The following is a 17579-nucleotide window of genomic DNA, read 5'->3' on the forward strand; positions in this document are numbered from 1 at the left end:
TCAAGTACTTTCCCCCAGAGGCACATCACTCAAGTGGGATTCGAACCTGTGCACGACCTTTACATGCTAAGGACAAACTCGGTAGCTAGGGCAGTTTGAATCCTAAAAAATAATATAGGATTCAGCAGTCTGTATCCTATTATATAGGGTTCAAACTCTAGCCACCAAGGTAGTAGCTGTGAGGTACTGAAATGACTCATTAGATGTTAATTTTGCATCGAGGTTAAAGATCATTTATGGTATTTAGTTTTTTCGGTGACTTTAACTGACTGTTCGTGTTGAAAGACAACTATTTGTATGGTTTGTGTTACGGTATTTATTTACAACTTTTCACATGTTCCTTTTAAATTGGGTGAAAATTATAGCCAAGTGTTTGATTCAGCTGTGTATAATGATGGTTTTGTATGAAGTTTGAAATATGTGAATAAAGTTTTATTGCTATGATCGTTTTATGATAAAATTGAATTAAATATTTTTCTTTACTCAAAAGATAATTCTTCAAGTGCGCCCTCTTCTGGTATGTGTAGGTTATCCGGGATAAAAGATTGGTACCCATTGTTAACCATGTGAAATTACAAGCTGAAAAACAGGTTGTCAGACCTGTGTGTAGTGTGTGGTGTTCGCGGTCTAAATAGTGCGCGCGTGCAGTGTGCCAGTTTCGTTTCAAAAGAGTTGTGGTGTGTTTGTGTGTATGGGAAACTCAGTCGTTTGTGCTGGAGATTTCTACTTAAATATTGTCGGTAAATCAGGCTGAACACCTAGCATTTGAACTTGCTATTCTGGTTCGGTGAGTTACCTTACTTTTCAAAGGTAAATTTAGAGCATATTAAGGAACTCAGGAAGTAACGTATAATAAAACTATAAGTATAAATTAAGATTGTTATGAAGAAATTGACCGAGACGGAGTTGAGTTCCGTACCGACCTCGGTCACACCACATGGGATGGGGTCGAAATGGTCGACTGACGGCGGTCGGTACTGCCTACTCCTAGAACTATTTCGGTTTCGTCCGGCTATCGGACGATAGCCGGACGAAACCGAAATAGTTATTGTTTATTATATTGTAAACTATTTGTTTTCGTTTTGGACACTTTCTGAACAGAACAAAAATTAAAAGTTCACAGATTTACAAATAACTTGCAGGGTTTAACAGAAGGTAATGGTGAAATATTATTCCATGAAATGCTTTACTTTTTGAGAAAACAGATTCATTTTAAACACATGTCGTCACTCGGCGAAACTTGCGGAAACACAGGTGTTGGTTTTCCCGTTATTTTCTCCCGACTCCGAGGACCGATTGAGCCTAAATTTTCACAGGTTTGTTATTTTATATAAAAGTTGTGATACACGAAGTGTGGGCCTTTGGACAATGTTGTGCGATTGCTTAAAACAAAAACTTAATAAAAATAATTGTACAAAAATAAATTGGGGGGGGGGGAATTAGCAATAGCATTGCATCATTGACATTTTGAGGCCAAACTGAACCGACAACACAGACAAAGTCAGGACCTAGACCAGGATTGGGGCGTTGTTCGCCCTTTTAAAGAAAATGTTGATGCTCTAGCATGACGAGCGTAGCGTCCCAGCCAGTGAGCTGTTGTATTGTGGGCCCCTACACATGATCATTAAAAAAAAAATGATGGGAATTGGCAATTTGCTATCTATTCTATGACCCAAAAAACAACAAAATTCTTACTGCATTATGGGTAGTCTATAGCTGCAGGCACCTTAATTTTTTTCATATAATTCCTTACAAACAGCTGAAGTTTGACAGAAAGTTTGGTAAAGTTGTGTTTATAGTTCTAAAAATTTCTCCCAAAATATTTGAAAAACATTTTTTTTAAATAGTTGTTTTGATATCTGAAAATTACAGCATTATAGGAACACCACCATCCAACATGGATACTGATGGATTTGGTGATCTACTGCGTGACGCTGAACAGCTGACCGCAAATGTGGATAGTGGAGCTGAGTTGCCCCGGGTGGAGCGTAATCTACATCAGATTATGGAATCCAGTCAGCGCTTATGGACCAAGACGGCACAAGTTGGGGCTCCTGATGCAGCAGATGTTAAAGCGTGAGAATCACTTTTGATCACTTTCCTTCAAAAGAATTGTGTGCATTTTAAAATGTTTTTACAGCGGTTTCAGGCCTGGAATTTCATCTTTGAATGGGCAAGGCCATTTTCATTTTGCAAAGGGCACTTCAATTGGAAAGTAAATGGGAAACTTTTGAAGGGGCACCAAGGCCGAGAGCAGGGACAACTGAGCCTGTGTGTAATTCCAGGCCTAGTGTTTATTAGAAAAATGTGGGTGGGTTCTAGTGCCAAAACAAAAAGACGTTTGTTTTGGGCTAAATTTTTGTGTGATACAGATATATCTATCCTTCAGTGTTGCGATATCGGAGACTACGTTAACAGAATGAACATCGCCAATCAATTTGGTCCTTATAACCTTATCTTGTAGGAATTTGCTAATGCTGCAGTTTGTATGCTTCATTTTTGAAAGGGCAAGGGCACCAAGGCATTTTCTCCTTGGGACAGGGCACTAAAGGGGCATCTAGGCAACCGGCTACGTGCCTCAGTGAAGTATCAGGCCTGCATTGAATAACTATAAATGGCTTGTTTTATATTCTCTTGCAACAGTTCGATTCTTCTAGGATCCAAGGGGATTGATGTTCCAAGGATTTCACAGAGACTTGAAACGCTCAGCACCACCAAAACATTTGAGCCGCTGGAGCCAATTGCTGATACAGATATACAGGTAATAAGAAGCTGGTGTTAAGTGCATTAGGCCAAGTGAATAAAGAAACATGATTAGGGTCCGGCTTTCTCAAAAAAAGGAGGAGGGGCATTTTTTTTTTGTTTTTTAGTTTTTTCAAGATGGACGCCGTTCCTTTAAATGTCAAATATCCATTGTTTTTTCTACTGTTCAAATACACAACACATAAATGAAACATTTTGGACCAGACATTCAGATTGTTTTAGCTGAGATCGTTTAAAGTAACCTTTTTTTTTTTCATAAAAAAAAAATTAAATAATAAAAATCATTAAAACCAAAGTTTTAAAATGTGCAAAAAAAGAAGGAGGCGTCTTCTAAAAAGGAAGCGGGCGGGGACGCTAAACAAGTTTTGTTATTACTCGGCCTAACTCTCAATGTAGAGAAGGGAATCTCACTCGCCAACTTAAAGGGTTTGGTACCTTTTTGTAGATAAAGTATTTTGCCATGAATCCCTACTCTCTGTGAATTAAGATGTATGTAATATAATTTACCTGGAGAAGTTGCACATCATCAGTTTGCAAGTTTTTGAGAAAAAAAGGGATAATCGCAGAGCAATGTTTTCAGGAGAGTAGTGTAAATCCGTTGTACATGCTAAAATAATTTTTGTCTCACTGAGGCAACAATTTTTTTGTGAGAAATTGTTTTACTTTTTTCTAAAAAATCACAGTACCCCAGCTAGTGATACTTTAAGGGAAGCTTTCCACGTCATTATCTTTAAACCGTTTAAGTTTAATGTAAATCTGTAGTATGTTAGCGTCTTATGTTCACTAAATGGCTCTCAAACAAGATTTAATTTCATAAAGCTGATGTTTATTTTGCAGAGTTTTCTTAGAAATGAGAGAGAAAATGCTGTCCTTGCTGTCATTCAGGAGACCAAGAAAAATGTAAGAAGGCAATTTTAGAATTTTTTTTTATTGGAAACAATTATCAGGCCTGACAAATATATTGGATGCTTGTTAGGGAAAGTCACAGAATAGATGTAATTACAAGACCAGATCTAGATTATTTGTTTTGTTTTGTTAATTCTGGTTGTGATGCTAAGGACTCTCGGAAAAGCATTTTCTTTTAGATTTGGGAGGAAAAACCCTCAAAGTCAAGTAGGGAACTAAAAACCCAATCCACATAGTGCCCTGGTGTGATTTCAACCAGCTTTTTCTAGATGTGAAAGGCGAGGAAAGATACCACTATGCCAACCCGACCACCCATTAAGTCAAATAGTGGGGTGGGGTGTCAAGGCCGAGCGGGTAAGAGCACCGAATTCAAGCTCTGATGCTTCTGTTCTGCAGAGTGTGGGTTCGAATCCCGGTCGTGACACTTGTGTCCCTGAGCAAGACACTTAACTATAATTGCTTCTCTCCACCCAGGGGTAAATGGGTACCTGTGAGGGCAGAGATGGTTCTTGTGATTGATTTAGCTGAGTAGCGCATATTAATGTTGCACAGGCTGCATACTCCCCACCAGGGAGCTGAGATGGTTTAAGGAGTGAATTAAGGCCCAGTGACCAGGGGTAATAATGTGAAGTGCCTTGGGATGCCCCCGGGTGTGAAAAGCGCTATATAAAAACGGGTTATTATTATTAAAAGCCAGATTTAACAGAGTGATTATATTCTATTACAATACCTATCGATTAAGTTAAATGGTTTTTTTTTTTAGCTGCTCGCTCTTGGTGGATTTAGGGCCCACCACTAAAAATTGGTCTAGCTACAACACTACATCACACAATATGTTACTTGTTACTTTGTAGACACTACAGCAGACCGAGAAGCGATTCTGGGAGACCATGCAGTCCGAATGGCAGGAGGAGAGACAGAAGATTCTGAACGCTTTGATTAGTACCGGAGAAGACATGATTGATATTGGACCGGAGACGGAGTCCATATTGAATGAGACTGTTGGTATGGAGGGCCGTAGTGCTATGGATAGCGTTGAAATGGCCTATGCACGACAGGTGATTATATAGCCTTGTTAAATTCTGGATCTGGATCTGAATAAATATTCTCAATGCTCTTATTAGAGCCAAACGAGAAGAGAAGATGATGAAGAAATGTCAGTTTTAGATGTGGGAGGAAAACCCCAGAGAATAATTTCAGGGAAAACCCACACCGTCTAGTAGGGACTGAAAACCCAGTGCCGCCACCCTTTGTGTATGTTGTGCTTGTTTACTGTGAAAGAAGGAAGTAGGCAGATGCCCTGTGTTTATGTTTTGCTTGTTACTGTTTGTTTGTTTGTTTGTTTGTTTGTTTCGTTTGTTTGTTTGTTTGAGTGGTTAGATGATCTTCCCATCAAGGGAACTTGGCAAACTCCCAGGGGATACAAATGGCAAGCTGGCAACAGCCAATCTCTCTCATACAAACATTGGTTTAACGTCTATGATTATGAATTATACACACCAAGAATTTGTGATTCAGTAACTGAATGACAATACTTATTCTATAGTCATTGTGAAATCAGTGGTTAGCTGGGGGGGGGGGGTTGTTTCAAACCCACAACCTTGCTTTTGCAAGTCCTGCAGTCTAACCACTTGACCACGGTGATATACTGTGAATGAATTGCTTGGCGTAGCTACATTTATTTTCTTTTTACTTTTGTTTATCCATTCAGGTGTATTTGTATAATGATAAGGTCGTACATGGAGGAATCCGACCCAATCTCATCCATGATTTTGAGCAAGTCAGCCATCAGTTTGATGACAAGGTGGGTACAATCAACTCTTTAACTTGCACAAACAAATTTGCACAAAAATTTGCACAAACTCTTTAATTTGCAAGGGCACCAAGCCATTTTCTCTTCATTGGTAAAGGGCACCCTATGAGGAAATCGTAAATTTCTACTGGAGCACCAAGGCAGTGACCAGGGGGCATTACTGTAGACTAGGCCATGTTTGGTCATTGCATGTTCAAGAGGAATGTTTAACAAAATCTCAAAATTGTTTTTATGCCAAATAGCGTGTGAGTGAACTTTGGGCCATGGTGCGTGAGATGTCATCAATTCCTCTGATATCATCAAGAGATGCAATCCAGACAAGGTGCTCACAAGAAATGCAGATGTCGTTGATTCGTCAAGCTCGATCTTACCTTGAGACCAGGTAAAGACATTATTTTAGACTTTAAAGTCTGTCAATATTGGGTTTAAGATGCTTGGTCTGTGTCAGTATAAGGTTTAAGATTTTTGTAAAGAAAATATATCGCCTAACTCAAAAGGCCGAACGGCCTTATGAAGTTGAGGGCAACACTAAATTGATTTGGGCTATCATATCAACCCAAATCAACTGTCACCAGGGAAACAATGTAACCTACTCCTGGGGCTGAAATAGGGTTACCCCTTCGCAGGCCGTAAAGGATGTAGGCGTGGGTATCGTTCACTAGGAGCCTGGCTGGTAGAACACAATGCAATACATTCCCAACTTTTTACGACGCAATTTTTTTATGGTTAAGTGCCTTGCTCAAGGGCACAAGTGTCATGACCAGGATTCGAACCAACACTCTGCTGCTGACAACATCAGAGCTTGGGTCCGGTGAACTTGACCGCTCAGTCGTGAGTTTATAAAAAGCCTCCATAGTAATGTTGGATGTTTTTCACTATTTTCAGCTACTTGACTTACATTCGTACGATCGTTGGTGAGAATCTCCAGCGAGCCCAAGTTGGTGGAATCCCAGGAACGTATCACTTGGTCCAAGGGTTTCTCAAAGTCAAGTTACTTCATCCTATACCAGGATTAGAGGTAAGAATGTATTTCTCATGATGATGACTAGAGTAAGCTTGTCAAAACTTTTGAAGTAAATAGTTAGAAGTCCCCTGGATCCACTCAACCGAAAATAGTAGTACGACCCATTTTCTACCTTCCGCCTAGATAGTAGTTAAAAAGTAGGTAGTAGAACATAATGCAAGACAAGTTCTCCAAAGAACATAATCTACCCAGGAAGTAGATACACACACATGGTGTTACCACAAACCAAAATATGTAGCCTCTAGCTACCGGGCAACCTCGGTAGTCTAGTTGGTGAGACACTGCTCTAGAATTGCAAGGGTCAAGGGTTCAAATCCCACCCGAATAACATGCCTGTGATATTTTTTCACAGGACTCGGGGAAAGTACTTAACTTACAGTGCTAACACATATCGGTGTATGGGTAAAAAAAAAAGAAGTCTTTATCCCCGATGCAAAATGTAACATCTTAAATATATATTGATCATCATACTCACATTCAAGGCACTACATGGTTCAGCTCCACCCTACATACACGATCTCTTGACACCCCGTACAACTAGACCAGGTCTAAGATCTATCAGAAATACGCTCCATGTTCCCCGAACTCGACTGGTCAGTTATGGGGACAGGGCTTACTCCAACATAGCACCAAGACTCTGGAACTCACTTCCGGATTACCTCAGACAAATACACAACATCACTCTCTTCCAGCAGAAACTCAAAACACACTTATTCTTGCTTGCTTTCCAACATCTTGACAAAACTTGACCGGCGCCTTTGAATGTTTCTCCTTTTCAGTAAAGTGCGCCTTATAAATGCTGTAGTTTATTATGATACCTCACCATGCAATGCCTCAAATCCCATGCCTTTCACTTTATTACTATCTTTATTACTCCAACCTTGTCTTTCATTTGTTTGCTTGCTTGTTGTTTAGTTTGTCTTGTTATTTTTCAATTAGTTACTGATGTTCCAATGAATATGGTTTAACTTACATACAAAGTAAATTGAGTTTGTATTCTTGGTTTAGGACGGTGAAGTTGATGGACAGCCTGTATGGCCAGTCATTTACTACTGTCTTCGCTGCGGGAGTCTGGATGCTGTTCTACACGCAGTCCGAAGAGCATCGTAAGTTTTATTCTTCATGTTCATGAAATCCAAAACATTTTTGAAACAAATTATTTATAAATAAAAAAAATTGTGGTTATCCTGAGGATTATAAATAAAATCTTATGGCAAAATTATTGAAAATTCAAACATTATTCAAACTGTAGGTTTTTCTCCTTTCCAGTCAAGATCTCGGGCAGTTTGAAGAATACCTTAGAGGCTACATGGAAAATGATGACAGAAGGTAAGATCTTTTAAACCAAAACATGAAATATGCTTGAATCCACCAGCCGTTTCAGTAAATTCAACCCCCCCCCCCCTCCGATTGAATCATATCCCATCATACTACTGTTGCCCCCACATTCATATATTATTGACTGTACTTTTTTGATGATGATTTGTGGAAATAAACATAGCTTTGAATTGAATTGAGAATCAAAATCATGGATTTATTTATTTGATTTACTTCCTTTCTGTTGTTATTTTTCTATCAAGGCTTTCTCCAGACATGCAGACAAGATTACGTATCAGTTACAGACGATCTGTGAGAAACAGCCCTGATGCATACAAAAGGTTAGCTTCTAATTGTACAAATTGTTGATTGTTTTGCTTTCTTTTCCAATTGGCGACTCATGGCACAAACTAGCATTCTCTTACAATTGATGTTTGTATTGAATTGTAATTTGCTTGTGATTAAGACCACCATTCTCAATTTATATCATGGTATATAGCCACCAAATTGTTTATAAATTGGTGACTTTAAATGGCTATAATTTTTCCCGCCTTTTCTGGATCCCTTCCCTTAATTCTTGGTCCTCTTTTCGCTATAAATGGATATGTATTTGTTTGTACTTGTTTATGCCTCTGAGGAAGGTCTGGTTTGGATCGAAAGCTAAGGCCATCTACCCTACTCGTATGATATATCTATATTATATATAATTGGATTATATTGAGAATAAGTGTGATGCCCAATGATGATAGCAGTCCTTGCGCTCGTAGCATGGTGGGACTCTGGGTACCAGACTCGCTATGCAATGCTAGACAACACAGGGACCCTTGGCTCAGGGGACCTTTTATTAGGTCACTGGGCCGGGGGGCTGAGGGCAGTACAAGACTTAGAACGTATCTGAATTGGTGGCTACGACTAGATTTCCGCAAAACCAAAACAAATATTCTTTATCCCGATGCAAATTTCCATCTATTAATTTGTTGTTGTTTACCCAAACAGAGCTGTTTACTGCCTGATTGGTTATTGTGACACTGCGGACAGTCATTTTGAAGTTGCTACAAAGACAGAGGATTATCTGTGGATCAAGGTTTGTAAACATTTCAACTCTTTCTATCGTGGCGTGTCATGGCCTAGCGGTTAAGAGCACTGGATTCAAACTCTGATCAGCAGAGTGTGGGTTCGAGTCCTAATCATGACACTTGTGTCCTTAAGCAAGCAACTAACCATGATTGCTTCATAAAGTTGGGGAGGTAGTGCTTTTTGCTCTATTTGCCAGACTTCTGATGGATGATACCCAAGCCTACATCTGTATGGATTGTAAAGGGAGTAACCCTGTTTCAGCCCCACGAGTAGTTGGCAACGGCTTCTGGTAAAAAAGAATTGATTGTAGCTCGCACCTTGAAGTGGCCTTCAGGCCTTGTGTGTCTGGTGACTTGCATTAAAACAAAAATTGTACACTTCATGTTACTAGAGCTAGACTGGTCAGGTCGGCATTGGTTTGTCATTTTGGGCCACGTTTGACTGATTTGTTGAAGTGTGAACTTGAATGACTGATTTGGGCTGTTCTAGCTGGTCTGATTTTGGAGTGTGTGCTGATATTTATTTACTCTGTGATTAAGTTTCAAATTTTGTTTTTAACAATTTGCCATGTCTTTCCACCATTGTTGTGCTGTGTTCTTTTGTTAACTGGAATTTGTTACTTTCATTTTTGTGTGGTGTTACCATTGCTTGACTTTCTAATGTTTGTTCTTTGCAATTTTATCCAACTTTTTATTGCCTTCTTGTGATCTTATTTTGTACTAATTTTGTACTTTATTATGAACACTTAATTTGTATACAGAATTATTGTTGTTTGTATCTTTTACTATTCAATGTGTTTTCCTCATGATTCTATCCCAGTTTTACCTAAATTAGTAATTGATCTTATATTACTTCTTGAACTCTATATTGAGAACAAGTTAATATTTAGATAGCAAGTTTGGGTATATAATTTTAAATGAATTTCTTTTTGTTTTTTTTAGTAGATTTCAAATTGTGCATACAGCAGGCCTGATACTTCACGGAGGCAACGAAGGCGATTGCCTCCGTTGCCCCGGTCCATTGCCTTGGTGCCCTTGAAATGCTCCAGTAGAAATTTACAATTTACTCATAGGGTGCCCTTTACTAAAGGAGAAAATGCCTTGGTGCCCTTGGCCTTTCAAAAACGAAGCATACAGGCCTGATACAGAAAGTCCGCGTGTGTGTTTTAGCTCTAATGGTGTTTTTATTACTAAGTTTTCTAGTGTAGGCCTATTGATTATTTATTTCTTAGCTTGTCACATTTCTGGTCAGGTTTCGAAATAAGTTGTGTAAAATAAATGTGGTTTTGACTCTTTGAGCCATTTTTCTTCTTAAGTTAGTTTTAGTGTTCTATATTTTTAATCTTTGTACACAACTGACCTGTTACTTTAGTTACTTCTTTGTAAATATAGCCTTCTTGAGTGCATCGAGGGATCTGTGATCCAGAATGCGCTCTACAATCGCTGTTTATTAATACTATTATCACTATGTTCGTCTTCAGCTAAGTCAAGTGAGTTTTGGAGAGGACTCCACCGGTCCTATCGCCTCGGATCGTCTGACTCTACAGCAACTTCAAGTCCTACTCCTTGAGGAGTACGGAGAGACTCATTTCAGCGCGAACCAGAATCCCTATCTATACTTCCAGGTTCTGTTTCTATGTGGCCAGTTTGAGGCCGCTATCGAGTTCTTATCGCGATCCGACGTCAGGTTACGCTGTCACGCGGTACACGTTGCAATCGCGCTGTACGAGATGGGATTGCTGATTCTACCACAGAACATTCAGACACAAGTTTGTAAGTTTCGTTTGCTTTCTTTTTTACTTGATTATGTAATGATAGTCTTTCTTCTGAAGTTCAGTTCAGTTACTTTAGTACCCTCTGTCTTGGTTCATGTTGTTGATATTAAAGTACGTAGTTATTTAGGATTTTTCACCCTTACCTGTAGTGAGTACAGATTTACCATCACATTAAAAAAAGAATTTCTGTTTTAGTGTTTTGTCCGTTTGATCTTTCAATCCTTCTTAATCTGCCCATTTTTACTGTAATATCGTTGTAAACTTGACTTGTTCGGTTTTTTTTGGGAATATAGTCAAATTATATTTGTTTTTATTATTGTACAATAAACCCAAAGAAAGCACTGGGAGGCTTTGAACGCTAGGTGACAGCAGACTAAAGGCCGGTTTATAGTCGGTCGCGCGATGGGAATCTTGCGCGCGATCCTTAGACTGAGCCCTAAAAGCTGTGTCTTTTTATGATAGCGCGTCAAGATTTCCATCGCACAACCATCGCCCGACTGACTATAACTTGGCCTTTACCAGGTAAATTTCCATTGTTGACGTAGTTCTGAGCATGCGAACATAACTAAGAACAAAGGATTTACCTGGCAAGTTTGCTACCACCAAGCATCTTAAAAGTGTCCCATTGAGTTGAACTCATGCCAGCAGCTCAGTATACAATCTCCTTTATTTGTACTCTCATTACTCACTAACTGACTCCTACACTCGTCTGTATATTCTACCACAGTGAGTAAACATGTGGATGACCCAGCTCCTATCCGAAGACTCAATTTAGTCTCCTTTATTTGTACTCTCATTACTCACTAACTGACTCCTACGCTCCTCTGTATATTTTATCACAGTGAGTAAACATGTAGATGACCCAGCTCCTATCCGAAGACTCAATTTAGTCTCCTTTATTTGTACTCTCATTACTCACTAACTGACTCCTACCCTCGTCTGTATATTCTGCCACAGTGAGTAAACATGTAGATGACCCAGCTCCTATCCGAAGACTCAATTTAGTCTCCTTTATTTGTACTCTCATTACTCACTAACTGACTCCTACACTCGTCTGTATATTCTACCACAGTGAGTAAACATGTGGATGATCCAGCTCCTATCCGAAGACTCAATTTAGTCTCCTTTATTTGTACTCTCATTACTCACTAACTGACTCCTACCCTCGTCTGTATATTCTACCACAGTGAGTAAACATGTGGATGACCCAGCTCCTATCCGAAGACTCAATTTAGTCTCCTTTATTTGTACTCTCATTACTCACTAACTGACTCCTACCCTCGTCTGTATATTCTACCACAGTGAGTAAACATGTGGATGATCCAGCTCCTATCCGAAGACTCAATTTAGTCTCCTTTATTTGTACTCTCATTACTCACTAACTGACTCCTACCCTCGTCTGTATATTCTACCACAGTGAGTAAACATGTGGATGATCCAGCTCCTATCCGAAGACTCAATTTAGTCTCCTTTATTTGTACTCTCATTACTCACTAACTGACTCCTACCCTCGTCTGTATATTCTACCACAGTGAGTAAACATGTAGATGACCCAGCTCCTATCCGAAGACTCAATTTAGTCTCCTTTATTTGTACTCTCATTACTCACTAACTGACTCCTACACTCGTCTGTATATTCTACCACAGTGAGTAAACATGTAGATGACCCAGCTCCTATCCGAAGACTCAATTTAGTCTCCTTTATTTGTACTCTCATTACTCACTAACTGACTCCTACACTCGTCTGTATATTCTGCCACAGTGAGTAAACATGTGGATGACCCAGCTCCTATCCGAAGACTCAATTTAGCTCGTCTGATCAGCATGTATACCTCTAAGTTTGAGAACACTGACCCTAGAGAAGCTCTACAGTATTTCTACATTCTAAGGTTTGTTAGTCAAATGGTTTGATACAAAGCTTTCTTTGTCTCTAAGGGTTCACTGCACTTAAGAACATTTATTATATGAATGATAACTACTCCTTTTGCTAAATTCTAATTTTAATACAGTTTGGGCTAAGCCTGGGCGACTAGTGGCTAATATTGATTGCTTAGTCATGTCGTGACTACCATTTTTTAACCACTCAGTTATTTGTGCTGCTACGACTACTGCAAAAATAGTCACGACTTACTGCTTTGTGAACCAATTGTGTTGCTCCCGACCATTCTCGACACCATAGTTTACTTAAGAAACACACAATCAGACATCAGTGACACAATCCTTCAATCCGTTCAGCACGAATTTTACTATATTGCACCTGTGGCAAACAATATGCTGCAATGCATCTTGGGAATTAAAATTTGTCGCAACTATTTGCAGTGCGACTAGTCTAGTAGTAAATTTCACTAGTCGCCCAGGCTTAGTTTGGGCTGAGTTTTCCCACAATTTATATTTTGTTGTTGGTGACAAAGCTGAATATTTGGTCCTATTAATTCCTTTTCATGTTTATCTTCCCAGAGGACTGAAGGATTCTAAGGGTGAGAATCTGTTCATAAAATGCCTGAGTGAGATGGTGATTGAGACCAGAGAGTTTGATGCTCTCCTCGGCCGTCTCGGGGAGGACGGAACCAGACGACCAGGAGCTGTGGATAAATTCCAAGTCAACACTCAGCAGATCTTGGAAACGGTCGCCAAAGACACGGAGGCAAAGGGTTTATTCGAAGATGCTGTGAAGCTGTATGATCTTGCAAGTGTGAGTATTGTTTCATTTTAAAGGGTTTGGGTACTTTTTTTGTATGACACAATGTCAACAGGTTTTTATTAAACTTATTTGAGGATAATGGTGGTAGAAAGCTTCCCTTAAAATATTACTTGCTGAGGTGCTGTAGTTTTTGATATATCGTTTGATAACAACGACACAAAGAATAATGTTCGTCTTGGGAGATGAAAGTTTTCTCTTGCCCCATGATGATAGCAATCCTTGCGCTCGTAGCATGGTGGGACTCTGGGTACCAGACTCGCTATGCAATGCTAGACAACACAGGGACCCTTGGCTCAGGGGACCTTTTATTAGGTCACTGAGTCGGGGGGCTGAGGGCAATACAAGACTAGATTTGTAAGCATCAACTGTGTATTATTTTGGATGTTTTTCAATTTTCTTTTTTAAAAGAAATCTTCATACATTACACTAGGATTACAAATTGAATAGATGGCTCGAAATAGGTGTCAACAACCGCCATCTTTGATGTAAGACAATGGAACAGTACGCGCTGCGCGTGACTCTCGGGCAATGGTAGCTCTTCACGCTTGCACAATCCATCAAATATGGCAGCTGATGACGCCTATTCAGTAATGCAATCCATCTATAGGGACTGTCAACGCTTTTTAAAAAAAGGTTTTAAACATTTGCATCTTAAAGCCATTGGACCCTTTCAGTTCAAAAAAAAAAAAAAAGTTCGCAGATTTACAAATAACCTACGGGGTTTACAGAAGGCAATGGTGAAAGACTTCTCTTGAAATATTATTCCATGAAATGCTTTACTTTTTGAGAAAACAGCAAAACAATATAAATTCTCGATAGCGAGAATTACGGATTTATTTTAAACACATGTCATGACACGGCGAAACGTGCGAAAACAAGGGTGGGTTTTATTTCCGTTATTTTCTCCCGACTCCGATGACCGATTGAGCCTAAATTTTCACAGGTTTGTTATTTTATATATAAGTTGTGGTACACAAAGTGTGGGCCTTGGACAACACTGTTTACCGAAAGGGTCCAATGGCTTTAAAGACGTGTTCGACACTCATGCGGTGCTCCTGATGCGCCTTAGAACAAACTTTGATTTTGGCCCTCTACAAATGACCTTTGATTGATTGATTGATTGATTGATGTCTCTGTTTCAGAACGCTGATAAGGTGTTAGAGATCTTGAATCGTCTGCTGAGTCCGATTGTGTCGATGCCTAAGAGTCCACAGTCATCTAGACACAGACTACATAAACTAGCAGTAGCCATTGCAGAAAGGTAACGTTAGGAATTTTCCACTCGTTATAGAAGAAAAAAAACCCAATAAATACGCACCAATGATTTTTTTTTTTTTTTTTTTTTTTCTTTTTTCCTTCCATTCATAGTTTCATACATGCAGATAAGTAATGAATAATGGTCAATACTAAATGTATCTTACAAAATGTATCTTACATTAAAGAACAATACAGTGCAGAATAAATGAGTGACATCCAGAGAAGGCCTTCTGTAACGGAGCACCCAAAACTGCGGTCGGATAAATCAAGTTTGAAAAATACACGTTGAGTTCCCAGATAGGGTTATAAATGTAGTGAGAGATATTTTAGTTCTGACATTGAGTTTTGAATAACGTTTTCATTAGTTTATCATCAACAAGTTGAGCCTGTCCAGTGATTTTAGTCCAGATGTTTCAATCCAATATGCAGGAGCGTAGTTCCTCAGCGCTGGCCAAATCGGTGTCTTGTTTCAGGGTGTCTATGAAGGAGAGACATCTTCTACCAACGAGAAGCCTTGCCTTGTGTGGGCTCCAAGAGGATGGTTGGGCATATTGAATAGCGTTTTCATTTGTTTGACTCTCAACAGATTCCAGGCGCAGTCAATCACAGGCAACCAATCCAACACCAAGTCATTTCATCTTCTCCTGGATTTAATGACGTACTTTGATCAGTATCATAGCAGAGATCTAGATAGAGCACTAGCGGTAAGATATCAGGATGAAGGCTGTCAGCTTATCAAGCTTTGATGCTTAATTCAATTAAATTCAAAGTAACTTATATTTCCTTGTTAACACCTGTAGGTACAAGATACAATATGACGTATAGATGTTCCGAAAAAGCAGGGCTTGTTGAGGAACAGCCTTAAGACAGAAAAGACAGATGAAGACACATGTTTTATACTATGGCTAGTTTTATTATAACATGCCCGATATGGCGGCAGAGGGTACTCCCAATGTTCCCAAAGCAATACCATCATTTCAATATGCCTCCCTATAATCTGGATCCCAGTTTCAGACTTTTTTTCTTGGCAGTGACTCTCATCCCTTGATTTGAATCGGAGTGTTTTATCGTTGATTTTGTTTTGATTGTAGACGATTGATACTCTACAGCTGGTACCTCTTACTCCAGACACAGTGGATGACAAAGTCAATGCCTTCAAACAATACACAGATGAGGTAGGTGGTTTACGGAACAACAAACTTTAACCAGTAAAATAATTACCAATAAATATATAATCTGAACACTAATCTAAGATGTACCCACTTTTGCTTATCAAATATTGATACATATTGTACGATACTACTTGTAACTCATCAAAATGTAAGGTTTTAATAATAATAACATGATTTATATAGCGCTTATTACAGGGTTTTAAGCGCTGAAACATAAAAAGAAATAAAGACCAAGAAGTGCTTCATCTGTCAACTTTATAAATATGTGATGTCGCTATTAACATGGTCGTTAAATATTTTGAAAAAATCACTGTGTATGAATTGGTCTTACTGTGTATACTTGTATTTGTAAATGTAAATTAATGTTGTATTTGTGTATTTCAGGTCAGAAGAAACATGCCAGACATTTTGGTGTCCACAATGAACATCTTACATTCCAAGTATAGAGCGACACGAAACAGCAGTCTGCAGAATGCTCAGGGTATGCCTACCATCAGATCAGAGGATGGTGGAAAGGAATCAGTGAGTACTCTTTAACCTGTATATATTTGTTATATATATGCGTACGTGTTTAGCCAGAGGGATTAGTATTTACTATTCAGATTCTTTGAGCGACAGTTTTTAGGTTAACTTCTTTTAATTCCGGGCATAATCCCTCTGGGTTTTTTTTTGGGGGGGGGATTTAGTACCATTTTTCTGTGAATGGATATTGTTTGTATGTATTATTTTTAATGCTGAATAAACAATAATTATTATTATCTTCCCATCTCAAGTGGCATTCCTATATATGCTTTTATGTTAAATTAATGGGATATAATTTGTAGAAACATGTTTAAAATATATTTTCTTGTCGTTCTCTTTTCAGTACCTGGCTCACCTGAGAAAACAAGCAAAATCTCTGATCACATTCGCCGGAATGCTTCCATATCGAATGCCAGGGGATACGAACGCAAGGCTTGTACAGATGGAAGTACTTATGAATTGATACGACTACTTCTTAGTCACCTTAAGCCAGGTTCATAACTCCTGCGAATTTTAACAATACATTGCTGTTTTCGCAGCGAATTGGAGTCGTGAATTATTTGTTGCAAGTATGAAACGGAATTTAGTCATTTCTGAACCAGTAGTGCCACGTTCTAGCAGATACTTAAGTCTCTCCAGACACTGTTGTTGGATTGGTCTTGATGTTATTGCTCTGGAAATACAGGCCTGTATGCCTCATTTTAGAGAGGGCAAGGGCACCCTTTGAGGGAATGTGCTGTATTTTGGCCTGCGCGAGGGCGCTCTTAATAGTATTTTTATCACTTCTGGGGGTATTTGTGATTCGTCCTGCACAGTTTTAATAGGCATTCTGTCGCTTTTGTTGCTGTTGTTGCTTTAGAGACGGGTTGTAATGGCTCCTTTAAAGGGTCTGTTTGTCGGTAATGGATATGTCTGTATAATGTGTTCCAGTCTTTAATAACTGTTTTGGGTATGAATGAATATACCCCCTCAAGTGATACAAATGTTTGAGACAACCTCATACTGTCAAAAACAAGGCGCATTGTACATTTCTACTTAAGCATTTCAAGGGCACCAAGGCAATTACCAGGGGGCAATTAATTGCCTTTGTTGCCTCTGTGAAGTATCAGGGGTCGATTTCACAAAGAGTTAGGACGAGTAACTCGTCGTAAGGTTTGCATGCTACAGTGCAGGGTTGGGACTCATCCTAAGATTAGTCTTAAGTTAGGAAGAGTTTTGTGAAATCGACGGCAGGACTGGGGGTATACACTATG

The 17579-nt window shown here is 39.1% G+C and overlaps 1 protein-coding gene across 2 annotated transcripts; it reads left to right on the forward strand.

Annotated features, from left to right (window-relative positions):
• The first annotated feature begins 564 nt into the window (after positions 1-564).
• Positions 565-17528, forward strand: LOC139935128 (nuclear pore complex protein Nup93-like). Of its 2 annotated transcripts, none has more exons than XM_071929599.1 (20): positions 565-810; positions 1873-2076; positions 2644-2761; positions 3601-3663; positions 4524-4727; positions 5381-5473; positions 5725-5864; positions 6368-6500; positions 7515-7612; positions 7776-7835; positions 8087-8164; positions 8820-8907; positions 10381-10672; positions 12437-12563; positions 13132-13366; positions 14518-14636; positions 15219-15336; positions 15724-15807; positions 16189-16326; positions 16670-17528. In XM_071929599.1, the coding sequence occupies exons 2-20, from the start codon at positions 1898-1900 to the stop codon at positions 16787-16789; spliced, it is 2487 nt and encodes an 828-aa protein (XP_071785700.1). In that variant the 5' UTR covers positions 565-810; positions 1873-1897; the 3' UTR covers positions 16790-17528. The 2 variants fall into 2 exon arrangements, with proteins under 2 accessions (XP_071785700.1, XP_071785698.1); XM_071929597.1 differs by having other exon boundaries at positions 637-787.
• The last annotated feature ends 51 nt before the right edge of the window (positions 17529-17579 follow it).

The sequence above is a fragment of the Asterias amurensis genome, chromosome 3, assembly GCF_032118995.1.
Source record: "Asterias amurensis chromosome 3, ASM3211899v1".
NCBI lineage: Eukaryota > Metazoa > Echinodermata > Asteroidea > Forcipulatida > Asteriidae > Asterias > Asterias amurensis.